General features: G+C 43.4%; 3 protein-coding genes across 3 annotated transcripts; 1 reads left to right on the forward strand and 2 right to left on the reverse strand.

Moving 5' to 3' along the window:
* Positions 1-4,464: 4,464 nt before the first annotated feature.
* LOC136638546 (interferon tau-9-like) lies at positions 4,465-5,022 on the reverse strand. Its single transcript, XM_066612588.1, has one exon. It carries the CDS (start codon positions 5,020-5,022, stop codon positions 4,465-4,467), a length of 558 nt encoding a protein of 185 aa, XP_066468685.1.
* A 5,269-nt stretch (positions 5,023-10,291) lies between these two features.
* LOC136638547 (interferon alpha-8-like) lies at positions 10,292-10,870 on the reverse strand. Its single transcript, XM_066612589.1, has one exon. It carries the CDS (start codon positions 10,868-10,870, stop codon positions 10,292-10,294), a length of 579 nt encoding a protein of 192 aa, XP_066468686.1.
* Positions 10,871-15,257: 4,387 nt separating this feature from the next.
* On the forward strand, positions 15,258-15,815 carry LOC136638548 (interferon tau-9-like). The gene has a single exon (XM_066612590.1). The coding sequence runs from the start codon at positions 15,258-15,260 to the stop codon at positions 15,813-15,815; it is 558 nt and encodes a 185-aa protein (XP_066468687.1).
* The last annotated feature ends 1,224 nt before the right edge of the window (positions 15,816-17,039 follow it).

The raw sequence follows: 17,039 nt of genomic DNA on the forward strand, positions 1-17,039 counted from the left end.
CGATAACTGTTACAGTGGAATGTACTGTCCTTCTCTGTTACAGTGGAATGTACTGTCCTTCTCTTAATGATACCCCTGGGGGCTGGGGATAAGAATAGGCCCTCAGTTTGGCTGTACTTGTCGTAAGAGGCGACTAAGCAGCCACTGGGTAGATGGGACTCATCAGTCTGGGAAGGCTTCATCTGAGAGAAGGAAAACTCTGATCCCAAACCTCCACTGCCTTGTGGCTGCATCCAGTTATGGAAAAGGCTTCAGGAGTCAACCTTGCAAAATCCGGAGCTGAGTCCCTGAGGCAGTTCATGGCTGAACACAGACACGTTCTACCTTTCCATTGGACCATTTCAGCGATGTGGAGAGGGGGGATTTGCTGCATGGGTAACAGCCTATTCCCCATACCTACTTTACCCAGGCTTCGCGCACTGGAGAGGACACTCTATTCCACAACCACCATTCAGAGCGTGACACCATAGGCTTCCGAGACTGAAGGATGCCAACCAAGATCTCTTAATGACTAATTTCAAAAATATTGCCACTTTCACAGTTAATTCAATATTTACACCTGCAAGGAGAAACCAAATTTTTTCTTGGTCAGCCCCATTCTTGTTCTTTTTGAGGAATTTTCTAGAGGGGCCAATGCAGGATCATATGATGTAAAGATTCAACCACACTCATTGAGCAGCTACATGTTTTTGCCTCCAGTGGAGTGCTTCTAAAACTGCCATATAGTACTTCTGAAGGTAAAATGCAACTTCTTATGAGAGCAAAGGCTCTGCCCTTGTTAGGGCATTTTTGAAAATACAAATAAACGGCCATTTGACCATATCTAGTAGGAAGGGGCGAGCAGATCTTATTGTTCAGACACCACAAGTGCTGCTGCTCAATATCTTGGAGTCTTTGTTTAATCAGATGGAAAGTTTGCAGCAGTTGGAGTGCGCAAGAGGAGCATCTCCCTCGAAGAGACGATGGTTGGGGTTATAGTAGATTTTAAGCCAATATTTAAAGAACCTCAACCAGGCCACTCTCAAGCTGGCCTAACCCTGCTTCAAGGCAAAGTGCAACTTGATGACATGCTAACCTTCCAACAAAATTGGCTCTCCATATAGAATTAGAGGAATGCTTCAGATGTATTTGAAGGTCTCTTGTGTGTCATCTGAAGGAAACCCCACATTTCTTCTCAATTTATGATTCAGTGGGAAGGGAGAAAGCTTTTCATAGACCTATCAAAAATGGTTGTTAGCCTTCTGTATATTCTTAGAAAATTATATCTGCAAGCTGTGAATGACAGCTGTTTCTCAAGAGCAATGACTATTCCCTTCTGGGCATGAAGCTGATGAAGAATACGTGTCTTCTCCCTGCCCTCATCCTCCTCCCCCCAACTGAAGGTAAGAAATCCTCATAATATAAGGGCTCAGGAAGGATAATCTTGCAGGAACTCACACTTGGCCCCTAGACTCAGTCCACTCTCTTTATTCAGATGCTCAGATGAAGAAAAGGGGTGAAATTGCCTCTGGGATAATGGACTGGCTTAATATTTGTAAGTCCCATACAATTGTTAGGTACTTGTTTCCTAGTCTCTGCCACACAGCATTACAGGAATGCCCATCTTTCTTGCCTCAGAGCTCTCCACCCAATCAAGGCCGTTGTAAGGGTGAATCACTCCCTTTGTTCCTCTTCACTTTTTTCCCTGTCTTCCCTGTTCAGTCTCTGGTTCCATCCTTAGCTGTTTCTGCAGTCTTGTCACTCTCTTGTTCCACACTCCTCTCTGGTCTCCCCCAGTCTGCACTCATGCTCCCCACTCTTTTGCTCAATCTCCCAGTGGCCAGCCTTCCCTGATCTCTGTCCAGTCTTGCTTCCTCTTGCTTATTCTCCACTCTTGTTCTTGTATCTTCAAAGTCTCTCCCCGCTTTCCTGCTCCTTCTCTGGTTTCTGGCCTCCACTGGCCTCTTCCCTCTGCTCTCTCTCAGGTTTTCACTGACCCGTTCTCCAGCCTCTGAACTCTGCCTCTGCCTTTCCTCCACAGTCCCAGATGTCCCCCTCTGCTGGTTTGTTCTTTCCTCATTCTTTTTGTCCTTCTGCTCATGGACTCTCACTCTCCATTCCACCTCATCTCCCCATGGGCTGTCCTTTCAGTCCTCCTGTCTTCCCAGGAGTTCCACTTGATGGTTCCAGCCTCCTATGTGCCAACCTGCTCCATGGATCTGAACCAACTTATGTAGCCAGAAGCTGTGGTGATGACAAGTGGCTCCATTTAAGTTGGAAAAAAGCCATGAAATCTAAGGAAAGGCTCAATCACTGAGTTAACCTTCAGAAAAATTCAAGGCTGTTAGAATGAACTTAGAGAAACTCCTGAAAAGGCAAAAAGTTTTAATGCAAGTAGCAACAGCTTCCTGATGGCCTGTGCAGTTATATACCTGTAATTGGCCTCTAAGACATAAGTGCGGTTTGATTTTGATCAAATACAAAAGTATGGTTTTTGAAAGTCCGCTGCACCTTCATTGCAATACGTGATATGTGGTGAAGAATAAGCTTAGTGGGTAAGTGGGGGATGGGGGTCAAGGTGAACCAACAGAAAATCAGTGGTTACTATAGCCAAACAAGAGATGACCAGGGCACAAAGTAGAGTTTTGCCAAGAAAAAGGCTACAGAAGTGAAGAGTCAGATTATGAAGAACACAGAGAAGGGTGTGTTTTGACTTAAGCAAAAAATTAAAATTGACCCAACTGTATCTGTCTGAAAAGGGTAGATATGATAGATATCGCCGTTTGGGCATAGTAGATCACATTGGATCTTTGCTGCAGAGTTGAAGCCGTTGGCTGCATCATTCACAAAGTGTCCAAGTCACATGGAATGCATCACAGAAACAGTGCTGTCTTGTTGGTTCAGATGCATTTGACAAGCACTTGTGTGTCATCTGAAGGAAACTCAGATGCCCCGAGACTCCCCTTCCCCACTCATAGCCTGCATCTGCCGCTCACTTCCTACTGCCTGTGGAGCCCCTGAGGGCCCCCTGCTGTGAGCACCACACCTCTCACTGTTTTCAGCAGTGGCCTAGCTTCTGCAACTTGTGCTGCCACAGCGCTCATTCTCGCAGTGCAAGGCCCCAATCAGATTTGGACCTTAGAGCTTGTGTGTTGAATTGGGCCAAAAAAATGGAAATCGACCCAACTGTAGTATGAGTACTGATGTAATTGAAATACTCATAAGGTCGCCATGTTGCTTCTACTTCATGTTTTTAATAGTAGTAACAGTTTAAACTTTCCAAAAGCAAGGCATATTATAAATAATAGAAAAAAGTTAATAAATAAGTTGACCAGCATACATACTGATTGCAAATGTTGAGATATAAATAACATTTTCACAGTGGTTTTAAAAAGTCAAGGTTTAAAACAGATAACAGATCAAACTACAGTATGTCATAATTTGCACACCGTATCAAAACCGTTTCCCTGAGATTGCAAAGTGCCGCCCTTCTCAAGCGCAAAACTCCGTTAATCCCTTGGTGTGTGCTACACCTTGGGAGTGTTTTTCTTCCCCAGTTGATTATGAATGGGGCAATATTATGAACAGGCAGTGGAAATATGTCCAGGTTTTGCTGGTGCTGTGCTCAGCAGTTCTTAATCAGAGATAACCCTGCAAGGGATTGCAGCGCAGTGATGCCACTGAGGAACGCATGAAGGGAGAAAGGGAAGAGGAATTTGCAGGGCAGGAATACAGAGGAAGGGGAATGATTCTGAAGCTCTGTCCAAGTAGCAAACTCATTCCGCTGTTGTCAGTGCATCACTCGCTGACTTCTCTTGAAAGCTAAAAAGAAACAGAGAAGTTGTTAAAAGCCCCATAAATCTGAACTTTAAAGTCATTATCTGAAATAGAAAACATTTTCATTTTTGACATACTTATCACAACATTCTCCAATCCTATGCCTATGTACCTGAGTTTATGTGCTGAGAAGCATAAAAGAGCTACATCTGAGTAGACATGCATAAGATTGCACTGTGAATCATGTGATGAAAATGACAGAATGAATTACATAATGTATCCAAAACTGTTCTGTGAGTGACAAATGCCTCCCAACAGCCCTGAATGTTCTTCTCCGAGGTTAGGGTAGCTACAGAATATCTCACTGAGGTAGGCAAAGGCAATGAGAGTTTGGGATTAGACCTGATCATTGAGATTAGCTGGCAGTGACATTGGCGGCAAAGATTAAGAATCTGTTGGAAAAAAAAAAACTTTTGATGAATTTTGAGCACAGCAAAAAGTGCTTTGTTGTAACTGATGCAACAACAAAATCTATGCGTGTCATTCTAGTCAGAACTAAGTCCCATTAAGGCTGATCCCAAGTAAACTCATAGGATTGCAGCCCAAGAAACTTATGGTAGTTTGTAGGCTATACATTCTAAATTGACTTCTATGAAATTTTGTTTTTGGTTTAATACAGAAGTACAACATTTAAAATATTCTGTACCTTCATTGTTGAATCCTTTGGAGGAGTTGGTCGATCAGCACAAGACAATGATGAACTTCAACCTGGACACTCTCCCAGGCACACTGGCTGTACTGTTCCTCTCTCAGAAAGTCCTTGATTCTTTGGAAGCGAGTCTTTACTCTTAGTCTTGGCGATACAATGCCAGTCTGCCTCTCCACGTTCCAGCATGTTGTCAGACCTTCCATTTGCTCATGCAATCTTTGCTGGAAAATGATCATGGAAGTCTTATTCCATGCAGATTCGGTATAGTTTTGACAGAAGATCAGTGCTGTCTGCTGGAGGATTTCTTCAATGGCCACTTTGGCATTCTCTTCCAGGGACATGTTAATGCTTCTGAACATGTCTTTTCTGGGTAAGAATTCAGTTCCATCTTCCATGCATTGCAGGTGAACGATGAGACTCATCTTGCTTTGCAGAAGATCCAAGTTGCCCTTGTTTTCATCTTGTAGCCTCTCACGAAAATTGCTGCAGTCCTGAGCTGAGATTTCAGTGCAGAAGAGCACCGCTAGACACACAAGCAGGCACCCCTTTGTGATCATTTTGGAGATGATGGTGTGTGCTCTTGACCAAAGTGCAGAATCTTGGAGATTGGATCTCGAGGAGGATGTTCTGGCCTGTGGTGCATCTTTGGACCATCACTTGTATTTATACCCAGGAGAGAACTTTCCCTTTTTCATTTCCAGTTTCTGAAAGTTTCCCCCTCTCAAAATAATCTACTTTCACTTTTCTCCTTCCATCATTTATACCCAAAACACTATTCTGAGATGATATAACTTTTAGGAACAGATTTTCTTTTTCCTTTTTCATATTTGACAATGAAGTCAAATTATAATATTGTTGATTGGAAAAATCAGAATCTTTTACCAGTCCAACTCTGAGCTTCTCAGACTTCATCTTGTCATATCAAAATCATAAGTTGTTCATATTCCTTGTCTTAAATAAGATGAGACTGAACGATTCAGCAACTAAAGGTGTTCCACCATCTTTATGCAAGTTGTTATGGTGCAGTTTTTCTGAAACATTTTAATTACAAATTGAAGTGTTTTTTAAAATTAGATTGTACTCACTGCAAATGTGAAACTACAGTGTACTGTACAGTTAATGCAAAAATTAGGAAAATTTTATGATATAGACTGAAGCCCTCTACATTAAGTTGGAATCATCACACATTAGAATGTGTTTTTTTTTTTTAATCTTAGGAATGTTGTGATGTTAGACTCACTGATCTCACACTGGATATAAACCTGTTGTGTTCCCTTCATTCCTACAGTGGGAAGTATCACCTTATCCAATTTCTGATAGACATCACATTTCTTCATGTGTAAGAACAGCCCCATCAGCTCAGAAGGCCCCCACAAATAGATGCTCAACAGATGCTATGCTGTAAGGCAGTGTTATTCAAACTGTGAGGCGCAGCTCTTTAGGGAGGTGCCAGGAACTCAAAGGGGAGGCGTGGGATGTCCTCTCGTGGCGATATAGTCACACCCCTAGGCAGCATATGAGCCTGTCTTCTGCCCATTGTCTTCGCTTTTTTTTTAAAGCAGAAGAAACGGGAGTTGCTCAGCTGCGAGAGTGGCTGCTGCCGCTCCACCCTCTTCCAAGCATGCAGTCCTCACTGATCCTTGTCTGGTTGGTTTCTTGTTCCCAGCCTGGGATCGCTTCTCATCAAAGCAAAATCTCTCTTCCATGCAGTTGGCAAAGGGGGACGGGAGAGACAAGCACACACTTTACTTGGCCAGGAGCAGAAAAAGGGTACTGTTTTTAAAGTGATTTATTAATCTTGTTGTTTGGCTGAAGAGGAGAGGCTGTATTTTTAAAGTCATGAATCTTGCTATTTGAAGGGAATACTTATCAGCCAAGTGATTGCCAGCCCAATCCTATCCACACTTTCCTGGGAGTAAGGCCCGTTGATTCTAATGGGACTTACTTCTGAGTGGACATGCATAGGCTTGAGCTGTGCCTCTCCTAGTCTAGGAGACAAATCAGCTTCCTAACCAAACCCTTATCAGCTCTGATATATTTTCAAGGTCAATTTTTGTTTTCCCCACCAGCTGCTGGAAAAATTTAATTGGGGCAACAGAGGCTTACTCCCAAACAAGGGAGCAAATGTTCCCTTACCTGGAGGAGACCACCACGACTGCCCCCTCCTGCAGTATGCGGCGCTTGCTCCTGTGGCACAGTTGCATCAGTGTGGTTGGTATTTGGATAAGGTTGACCAGGAGGTCTGGCTCCGGTGGTAGATCTGTCTCCTTATATGCCTAAAGATCTGGGGATGTCAGTTCTAAGCAAGTGACTGAGAGCTGTCAATGTGCTGGTAATGTTGATGAATGAAGCCTTGTTGAGAGAAAGGAGTTACTGTCAGCCAAGCATGGGAGGCAAAGCAGCCAGAGAGAGGCCAGACAGAGAAGGAATCCAGCTGGAATGAAGGCGTTCTATGAAAGATTGGAACTATTGTACTGTAAAAATCCTTATGGAGGTTTAGAAAAGTCTGCCTATTTAAACCACCTTGAATTAAAGCCTGAGGAGAAATCTGATGACCAAGAAAGGCAGTATATAAATACCGATGCTGATGATAATCTGTTCTTCCATCTCAGGTTGCCAGTACACATTCAGACCATCATGGTCTTTATCTCCACTGGCTCAGGGCACCCACTGCTTCTCTGGAATCTGATGGAAAGTGGACCTAGGGGTCCTAGGTTCTGCCAAAAGTTAGCCCCATTTACTGATGGGAGTTGGAAGGAGCTTGGAGGAATGGCGGTTTGAGGCCCAATCCACACAACTGAGGCCCAGTGCAGGGCTTTGTCAAAGAGTCTCCCACATCCAGGCTTCTGGAGCCTTCTAAATTGAGGCTCCTGAGCTTTGTGTGTGCATGAATTGGAAGAAGGAGGATGGCTCCAGGATTATCTCCACTGGCTCAGGGCACCCACTGCTTCTCTGGAATCTGATGGAAGGTGGACCTAGGGGTCCTAGGTTGGATGAAAGGCCTAAAGGGGTGTGCCAAAGTTTTCATGGAAAGGGGTGAGTTTTGTGGAGGGGATGTGAAGGAAACCATCCTGCAAGTATTCCAGAAATCAAGTCCAAGTATAAGGGGCAGCAAGGAAGATTTGAAGAGAGGGAAGATCTTTGGGGAGGGTTGAGGGGATGGAGCTGGAAGAGTGAAGATTGCAGTTAGGACTGTAGTGGGATATGAGAGCTAAGAGGAAGGGAGAGACTTTGCCAGGAGCCAAGGAAGACTTTGAATATCAGGGCCAGGTGCAAATGCAGGAGTAGATAAGAAGTCAATGAAGAGTTGCAAGGATGGGAGTGATGGGGGCAGTGTGATGATGGAGATGAATGACCATAGCAGCGGAGTGCTGGCGGGAGGTGAGGAGACAAAGATGAGCAAATAGAAGTTCAGTGCGAAGGAGGCTGCAGCAGCCAAGGCGAGAGGTAACCAGGGCATGAACTTGAGCTTTGCCGAAAAAGGTGATATAAAAATAGTGTAAAGGGAGAAGCGACATGATTGTTGCAGACTGAATATGAGGAAGAAAGGAGAGACGGGAGCTGAGGTGAAGCTGATGCTCAGTGCCTGTGTCTTCACTCGGGAGCAAAAACAGGAAGTGGGCCAGCTGGACCAGACTCACTCATATCCGTCCGAAAAGGAGAAAAACAGGATGCCACCCCTTTCAACCACACTTTTCGTATTGTTGTTATCCAGATGTGTAAAATAATTCACAATAACCATATTGCTTCCACTTGCAGTTTTTAATAAGAATCATCTAAAAACTTTCCATCACTAAAGCATACAATAAATAATACAATAAATAATACTAAAGACAATAAATAAGTTGACCAGCAACATAAATACTGGGAAGAATTTCTTCTTCTTCTTCTTCTTCAGAATATTATATATGACTTGGCAGTAGCGTTTCAAAATATAAATAACATCTTCAAATTGTATAAAAGAATCAGTTTAAATTATATAGAGCTAGAGGATTTTGTAATCTGCCCACCAAATGAAAAAAATTTGCCCTGAGCACCCTTCTCCAGAACAAAACTCCACAAGATTCATTGAGGTGTTCTCTGGTGGTCCCAGCCTTGGGGTTGGTTTTTCCTGCAGATTATAAATTGTGCAAAGAGCCCTTTGCACACTGATTTTTCCATCATAGACTCCTTGCACATGTTGCAAATTCGAGGGCACAGACACCTTTTCCATAGGGCAGTAAGTCTTCCCCTTGCCCCATGAGAATCAAATGTATAGCCTACGAATATCCATCACCTGCACCTGCACACAATATAGGGGGATCAGCAGTGTGGGTCTACAGGGTTGTTTGTCTGCCATTACCCCCATTTGTATGGGGAGCTTGCCAAGAACCCTAAGTTTTCAAAATCTTCGTTCTCTGGGTGGTTCAGATTTGTCTGTCCTCACAAAGATGCCTATTCAGCACAAAATCTTGATGGAACAAGGGCCCCTTCTATCCCACTGTGTTCTATAGGATTGTACTGTGCTGTAGTGAGGTGTTGTGAAGGATGCCTTATTTGTCTTTAGGTGCAGAACCTGCTGCTGGAATCCATGCTGCAATGTAAGCAAGGATCATCCACCCTGTGACAATGGAGGTGAAGAGTAGAAACAGTGTCAGAGAATCTTCTGATAAATTCTTTGGGATCTCCAAGACTCACTTGGAGTGAGTCATCCTTTCTCTTCTCTGGAAGCCTTTGTTGCTAATTCCAGACTGCACCTTAATATTTTTAAGAAGCAGTGCCAATTTTTCCATGATTTGTTAGAAGTGTCATTGTACGTAGTGAAGCTTAATCATAGGATTGCAGCAATAGTGATGCAATTTAGGAACAGAGGAAATAAAAAAAAAAAAGGAAAGCGTAAATTATAACTGCAGGAATCCGGTGGAAGGTGAATGATTTTGGAGCTCCATCCACATTGTAGTTTCATTCAGCTGTGTTTATTGCATCATTCACTGACTACTGAAGCTGAAAAGAAAAGAAAAGGAGAAGTCGTTAAAGCCCACATAAAGCCCACATACATTTAGACACATATTCCTTTTAAGTCATCAGAAATATGAAACATTTTGAATGAAAAGGGCTAAGGTTATTGAAACAAAGTAGTGTGATGAAAATGACAGAATGGGTTGCACTGATGCTGGGTGTTGCTTTTCTACGAGTGACAGATGCCTGCCAATAACACTGAATGTTCTCTTCTGAGGTTGGGGTGAGTGAAGGCCTTATCACTTAAGGGGGTGAAGACAATGAGACATGGGAACAGACCTCACCACTGACCGTTCTGCACAGTGAAATCTGAGGGACAAAACTTTAGGATTTGTTCAGAAAAGCATTGGATTAATTTTTAGAAAAAAAGGAAGGGCTTAGAGATAAATTAGTAAATAGAGGCATGCACCGCTTAACAACTGTTCACTTAACAATGGACCGCATATATGACGATGCTCAAAGCACAATACAAAGGCTCTTAATGAGGCAATCGCGTCTCCCATAACCTGCAGCAGACTGTTTTCACCACAGAGAGACTCTTAATGCAAAGAAGAAGCTATCTATCTCCAGTAGCCTGTGCAGCTAGCTAGTGTCTGGCAGAGAGTGTCTGTTTGCACAACAAAGGCAATCGTTTGGACTGAATGTTCATTTAATGACCTAATCACATAACAACAAGGATAGGAGAACGTATCCCATTCGTTAAGTGGCACACACCTGTACTTCTTAGCATGGTGTACAGCTTCCAAACTGTGAATTGGCCTTGAATTAAAACATTTTCAATTTGGTTTTATACAAAAGTGCAACATTTAAAAGTACCCTGTACCTTCATTACTGAATCCTTTGGATGAGTTGATTGATTAGCAGGAAACACTGATGAGCTTCGGTCTGGACACTCTCCCAGGCGCACTGGCTGTACTGTTCCTCTCTCAGAAAGGCCTGGATTCTTTGGAAGTGAGTCTTCACTCTTAGTCTGGTGAGCTGGAACTGCTGCAGTCTTGGCGATACGATGCCAGTCTGCCTCTCTGCGTTCAAGCATGTTTTCAGATCTTTCATTTGCTCATCTAGTCTTTTCTGGAAAACGTCCATGGAAGTCTCATCCCATGCAGATTTGGTATAGTTTTGACGGAAGATCAGTGATGTCTGCTGGAGGATTTCTTCAATGACCACTTTGGCATTCTCTTCCAGGGACATGTCAATGCTTCTGTGCATGTCTTCACTGGGCAAGAATTCAGTTCCATCTTCCATGCATTGCAGGTGAACGATGAGACTCATCTTGCTCCGCAGAAGTTGCAAGTTGCCCTTGTTTGCTTCATGGAGCCTCTCACGAAATTTGCTGCAGTCCTGAGCTGAGATTTCAGTGCAGAAGAGCACCGCTAGACACACAAGCAGGCACCCCTTTGTGATCATTTTGGAGATGAGGGTGTGTGCTCTTGACCAAAGTGCAGAATCTTGGAGATTGGATGTCGGGGAGGATGTTCTGGTCTGTGGTGCATCTTTGGACCATGCCTGGTATTTAACTTCAAGGGCCAGAGTTTTGGTTTTCCCTTTTCACTTTTGCCTTTCTTTCAGCACTCTGCTTTCACTTCTGATCTTCCTTTAAGTTTAACGATCATGTCGACCCCCAATGCTATTCTGGGCCGATGTCAAAATTTGGGGAACAGATTCCATTTGTGGTTCTTCACATTTCTAAAAGACCATGAATTAATGTGAAAAAGAATTTGGGTGAGAGTGAAAATCAAAAGTACCTTGCTGCGTCAAATCTGCGTTTTCAATCTTCTTGTCATGAGCTCAGAATGACAAACTGTTGGAATTTGTCAAAAACGTTGTTCTTTTACTGACCCAAGTGGAACAATCGAGAGAGATTTGACTGTCCTGCCTTTGTCCTGAAGCCACATAAGTCTGATACACACATGCATGTATTCTAGAATTTTAAGGCCAGCCACCCAGAAGGCCCGCCACCCAGCAATGAGACCATATTGCAAACCTAAAGATAGCAGCAGCTGCCACGGTGCAACAAGCAGAGCTGCTGCATGCAAAAACCGTGTGCTTGAAAAAGTCCTCCCATCCAGCCTGGCCTCCCTAATGCAATTTTTAGGATCCTTTTGTCCTTGCAGCCCAGAAGTAAGTGACCTGTGACATTGTTGCATAATGTGTTTTGTGTCGTTGCTATTTGCTTCCAGGTTCCAGTGCTGGGAATAGCATTACTGGCTAGATAGGTTTGGGAAGTGCTGCCATTGCCCTTGGTTCGGGCTAAGAGAACCACAACTTGGCCACGGTGTCACACCATAGCCTTAGCCTTGGAACCACTCTCGTGTCTTCTCCCTTTCCTCTCCAGTTCTCACCTCCCTGGTTTTCCAGACTCAGATCTTTCTTGGATAACCTTCCTACTGCCCAGATATGGCTTCGTAGGTTTAAGCGTGCCCTGCAAGCATTGTGCAGCTGTTCATGGAATTATCCAGGTAAGGAAAGCAAGGCCAGCTGTATGCTAAATCAGTCATGCAAGAAACTGCTCTGATGAACCAAAGTGAGACCTGTGGGGATCAGAGGCTTCTTGCCATGAGTCCTATTCCGAACTATGTATTATAGTATTATGATACTAGCCTGGATCGTGGTCTCCTGGCAGGCACCCAGCACCATGTACACATGTCCACCAACGTTACGCATCAAATAGAACAAAGAAGACAACCCTCTCTTATTTTAGCTTCAGGAAGTTTTTATTTATTTAAAATAAGTACAGGCAATAAATAAAGGTATTCAAGTTAATGACCAGCAATATTAGTATCTTCTAATTCATTGAATAGGAATTGCATCTTCACAATGTTCCCGGAGGATCAATATTTTAAAATGGTACAAAACTATAGTACATTTAATCTGGACTCTATATATGGGAATAATTTGCCTGAGAGATTGCTTGCATTTCGCATGCCGCATTTTCCCCATATATGATCCCATTGGGGTCTGGACAAGTACAGATCTTTGGAGAGTTTCTCAGCTAATTATCAATTAACTTTTTTATTAATGTTTCTATACCAGACAGTCCAATAAGGAACCACTGCTGTTCTGACATGGAGTTTTCCCCACTACAGAGGATTATGGGACATGTTTCAGGCACACATTTTGTTTATTACGTGGGCTGTAGCAAAACTATAGGGTGCAGATAGTGCTAACATCATAGGGTGGCATCATTGGAGGGGGTGACAAGGGTGTGACACCCGCCATAGCGTGGCAAGGCAGCTGGCGCAGAGGAGCTGCTGTGGGACAAGGCAACAGCAAGCCACCTTGGTGTTGCTCCACTTGATAGCACTGCAGCAAATGGCTGATCCGCAGAGCTGACTCCATTCTCAAGGGGAGGCCTGGGAAGGGACAAGTGCACGTCTTCCCTGTGCCAGCTCCTCCAGCTAGCTCCAGTCAACCTTGAAGGTGCGCAGTGGCACCAACCCAGCTGTAGCAGTGAGACCAGCAGCAGCAGCCTCCTTAGCACCCACCTCATTGAGCTGCTCCTTGCACACATCACTGGCTGTGTGGAGCCCCCACAGCCACATCTGCTGCTGCTCCTGGGAGCCACTGCCACATCGGGTGGGGCGGAAGGGGCCCTGCTAGGCTGGCTTCTGGCCTTCCTCCCACCTTTCCTCTTCCACAGAGGCAGTCCAGGAGGGGCAAGACCAGAAAGAGCTGAGCCATGGACGTGACAGCAACCACACTGGGTGACCCAGTGCAGTGGGTCGCTGTACATGAGGTACAGTGGAGCCACTGCACATGAGCCATTCCTGTTTTGCTTTCGTTTTCCATTTGTTCCTTTGTGCTCAGTATGTTTTCCTCACGTCTTCTGCATATCTCCTTCGTGATCTACTTCACTGGAAAAGTTTGTGTTTCCTAATGGCTTCTTCATATGCTGACATGCAATTCCAATTTGTCCATGTTTACTTGGAAGTAAGTCACAGTATGTGCAGTCACACATACTTCCAGATAAATATCAATGGGTTATATCAATACATCAGTAGGTTGGTAGCCCTTGTGAAACCACTGAGCAACAGATGAGATGCAGTCAGAAAGAACAATGCTTTTGCTCTCCAGAAACACATCACTGGGAAGAGTGAAAGAGGAATCTCTGGATCAGGTTGCAGATTCATTCAGCTGCTTTTGTTGTTGCATCACCTGCTGTGGGTTATGCTAGAGAGAAAAAGAGAACTGGTCATAACTCCCCATTAATTAAGCAAAGTCTTTTAGAAGTCATTCTTTGAAAAACCCAACATAGAAGATTTTAAAACAGTTGTACTAGGATTTTTTACTTTTCCGAAGAATGATGGATGACTTTCTTCAGAATCTTTCAGTGACTCAAAGATAGCAGAATGGTTGGGGTGGAAGAATATTTTGGGGGGTGTATGGATTCAATCTGTGTGTCTCAGTGGCAGCACTAGGATTCGTGTCATCCGGTGCGGGAGGCCTGCGCATCACCCCATGCAGTGGGCAACGCAACACCCCAGGTGGTGGGTGTGGTGATGTACCATCGCCCCGCCCCCACTGGTTTTTTGTGTGACTGTATCGCTGTGAAAGAACATCCCGCGCCGCCCCTTTGAGTTCCTGGCGCCTCCGTAAAGAGCCGCGCCCTTACAGTTTGAATAACACTGCCTTACGGCATTCCTTCTACTGTTTATTTATTGTATCGATATAAAAGGTTTTTATACCACTTTTCCAACACTCAAAGCTATGTAATGCCAGGTATGTCATTGGCATAACATTTTCCTGGCATTGGGCATGTTCATTACCTTAAGGGGGGGTTTAGAATTTGGTTTCCGTTGAGTCCTGCTTGTCTCTCCCACATCCCACCCATGTCCCTCCCACATCATATCCCATCTCCTCCTCATGGTGCCCTCTCCGCTGGTGGGGTTGCACTGGTATCCAAGCTGTGTCTAGGTTATGTCAGCAAGGCATTTTCCAATGTTGTGCTAGCGTCTGTTGAGCATCCATTGGTGGGGGCCTTCTGAGCTGATGGGGCTGTTCTTACACTGGTGCACATGAAGAAATGCGATATCTATCAGAAATTGAATAAGGTGATACTTCCCAATGTAGGAATGAAGGGAACACAACAGGTTTATATCCAGTGTGAGATCAGTGAGTCTAACATCACAACATTCCTAAGATTAAAAAAAACAAACACATTCTCATTTGTGATGATTCCAACTTAATGTAGAGGGCTTCAGTCCATATCATAAAATTTTCCTAACTTTTGCATTAGCAGTACAGCACACTGTAGTTTCACATTTGCAGTGAGTACAATCTAATTTAAAAATCACTTCAATTTGTAATTAAAATGTTTCAGAAAAACTGCACCATAACAACTTGCATAAAGATGGTGGAACACCTTTAGTTGCTGAATCGTTCAGTCTCATCTTATTTAAGACAAGGAATATGAACAACTTATGATTTTGATATGACAAGATGAAGTCTGAGAAGCTCAGAGTTGGACTGGTAAAAGATTCTGATTTTTCCAATCAACAATATTATAATTTGACTTCATTGTCAAATATGAAAAAGGAAAAAGAAAATCTGTTCCTAAAAGTTATATCATCTCAGAATAGTGTTTTGGGTATATATGATGGAAGGAGAAAAGTGAAAGTAGATTGTTTTGAGAGGGGGAAACTTTCAGAAACTGGAAATGAAAAAGGGAAAGTTCTCTCCTGGGTATAAATACAAGTGATGGTCCAAAGATGCACCACAGGCCAGAACATCCTCCTCGAGATCCAATCTCCAAGATTCTGCACTTTGGTCAAGAGCACACACCATCATCTCCAAAATGATCACAAAGGGGTGCCTGCTTGTGTGTCTAGCGGTGCTCTTCTGCACTGAAATCTCAGCTCAGGACTGCAGCAATTTTCGTGAGAGGCTACAAGATGAAAACAAGGGCAACTTGGATCTTCTGCAAAGCAAGATGAGTCTCATCGTTCACCTGCAATGCATGGAAGATGGAACTGAATTCTTACCCAGAAAAGACATGTTCAGAAGCATTAACATGTCCCTGGAAGAGAATGCCAAAGTGGCCATTGAAGAAATCCTCCAGCAGACAGCACTGATCTTCTGTCAAAACTATACCGAATCTGCATGGAATAAGACTTCCATGATCATTTTCCAGCAAAGATTGCATGAGCAAATGGAAGGTCTGACAACATGCTGGAACGTGGAGAGGCAGACTGGCATTGTATCGCCAAGACTAAGAGTAAAGACTCGCTTCCAAAGAATCAAGGACTTTCTGAGAGAGGAACAGTACAGCCAGTGTGCCTGGGAGAGTGTCCAGGTTGAAGTTCATCATTGTCTTGTGCTGATTGACCAACTCCTCCAAAGGATTCAGCAATGAAGGTACAGAATATTTTAAATGTTGTACTTTTGTATTAAACCAAAAACAAAATTTCGTAGAAGTCAATTTAGGACGTATAGCCTACAAAATACAGTAAGTTCTTTTGGCTGCAATCCTATGCGTTTACTTGGGATCAGCCTTAATGGAACTTAGTTCTGACTAGAATGACATGCATAGGATTTTGTTGTTGCCATCAGTTACAACAAAGCACTTTTTGTTGTGCTCAAAATTCATCAAAAGTTTTTTTCCCAACAGATTCTTAATATTTGCCGCCAATGTCACTGCCAGCTAATCTCAATGATCAGGTCTAATCCCAAACTCTCATTGCCTTTGCCTACCTCAGTGAGATATTCTGTAGCTACCCTAACCTCGGAGAAGAACATTCAGGGCTGTTGGGAGGCATTTGTCACTCACAGAACAGCTTTGGATACATTATGTAATTCATTCTGTCATTTTCATCACATGATTCACAGTGCAATCTTATGCATGTCTACTCAGATGTTAGCTCTTTTATGCTTCTCAGCATGTAAACTCAGGTACATAGGCATAGGATTGCAGAATGTTGTGATAAGTATGTCAAAAATGAAAATGTTTTCTATTTCAGATAATGACCTTAACGTTCAGATTTATGGGGCTTTTAACAACTTCTCTGTTTCTTTTTAGCTTTCAAGAGAAGTCAGCGAGTGATGCACTGACAACAGCGGAATGAGTTTGCCACTTGGACAGAGCTTCAGAATCATTCCCCTTCCTCTGTATTCCTGCCCTGCAAATTCCTCTTCCCTTTCTCCTTTCATGTGTTCCTCAGTGGCATCACTGCGCTACAATCCCTTGCAGGGTTATCTCTGATTAAGAACTGCTGAGCACAGCAGCAGCAAAACCTCCAAGGAAACCTGGACATATTTCCACTGCTTGTTCATAATATTGCCCCATTCATAATCAACTGGGGAAGAAAAACACTCCCAAGGTGTAGCACACACCAAGGGATTAACGGAGTTTTGCGCTTGAGAAGGGCGGCACTTTGCAATCTCAGGGAAACGGTTTTGATACGGTGTGCAAATTATGACATACTGTAGTTTTATCTGTTATCTGTTTTAAATCTTGACTTTTTAAAACTTTTTAAAACCACTGTGAAAATGTTATTTATTTGCAGTCAGTATGTATGCTTTTTAAAACCACTTTTTAAAACCACTGTGAAAATGTTATTTATTTGCAGTCAGTATGTAT

This window comes from Tiliqua scincoides, chromosome 2 (assembly GCF_035046505.1).
Source record: "Tiliqua scincoides isolate rTilSci1 chromosome 2, rTilSci1.hap2, whole genome shotgun sequence".
Classification (NCBI taxonomy): domain Eukaryota; kingdom Metazoa; phylum Chordata; class Lepidosauria; order Squamata; family Scincidae; genus Tiliqua; species Tiliqua scincoides.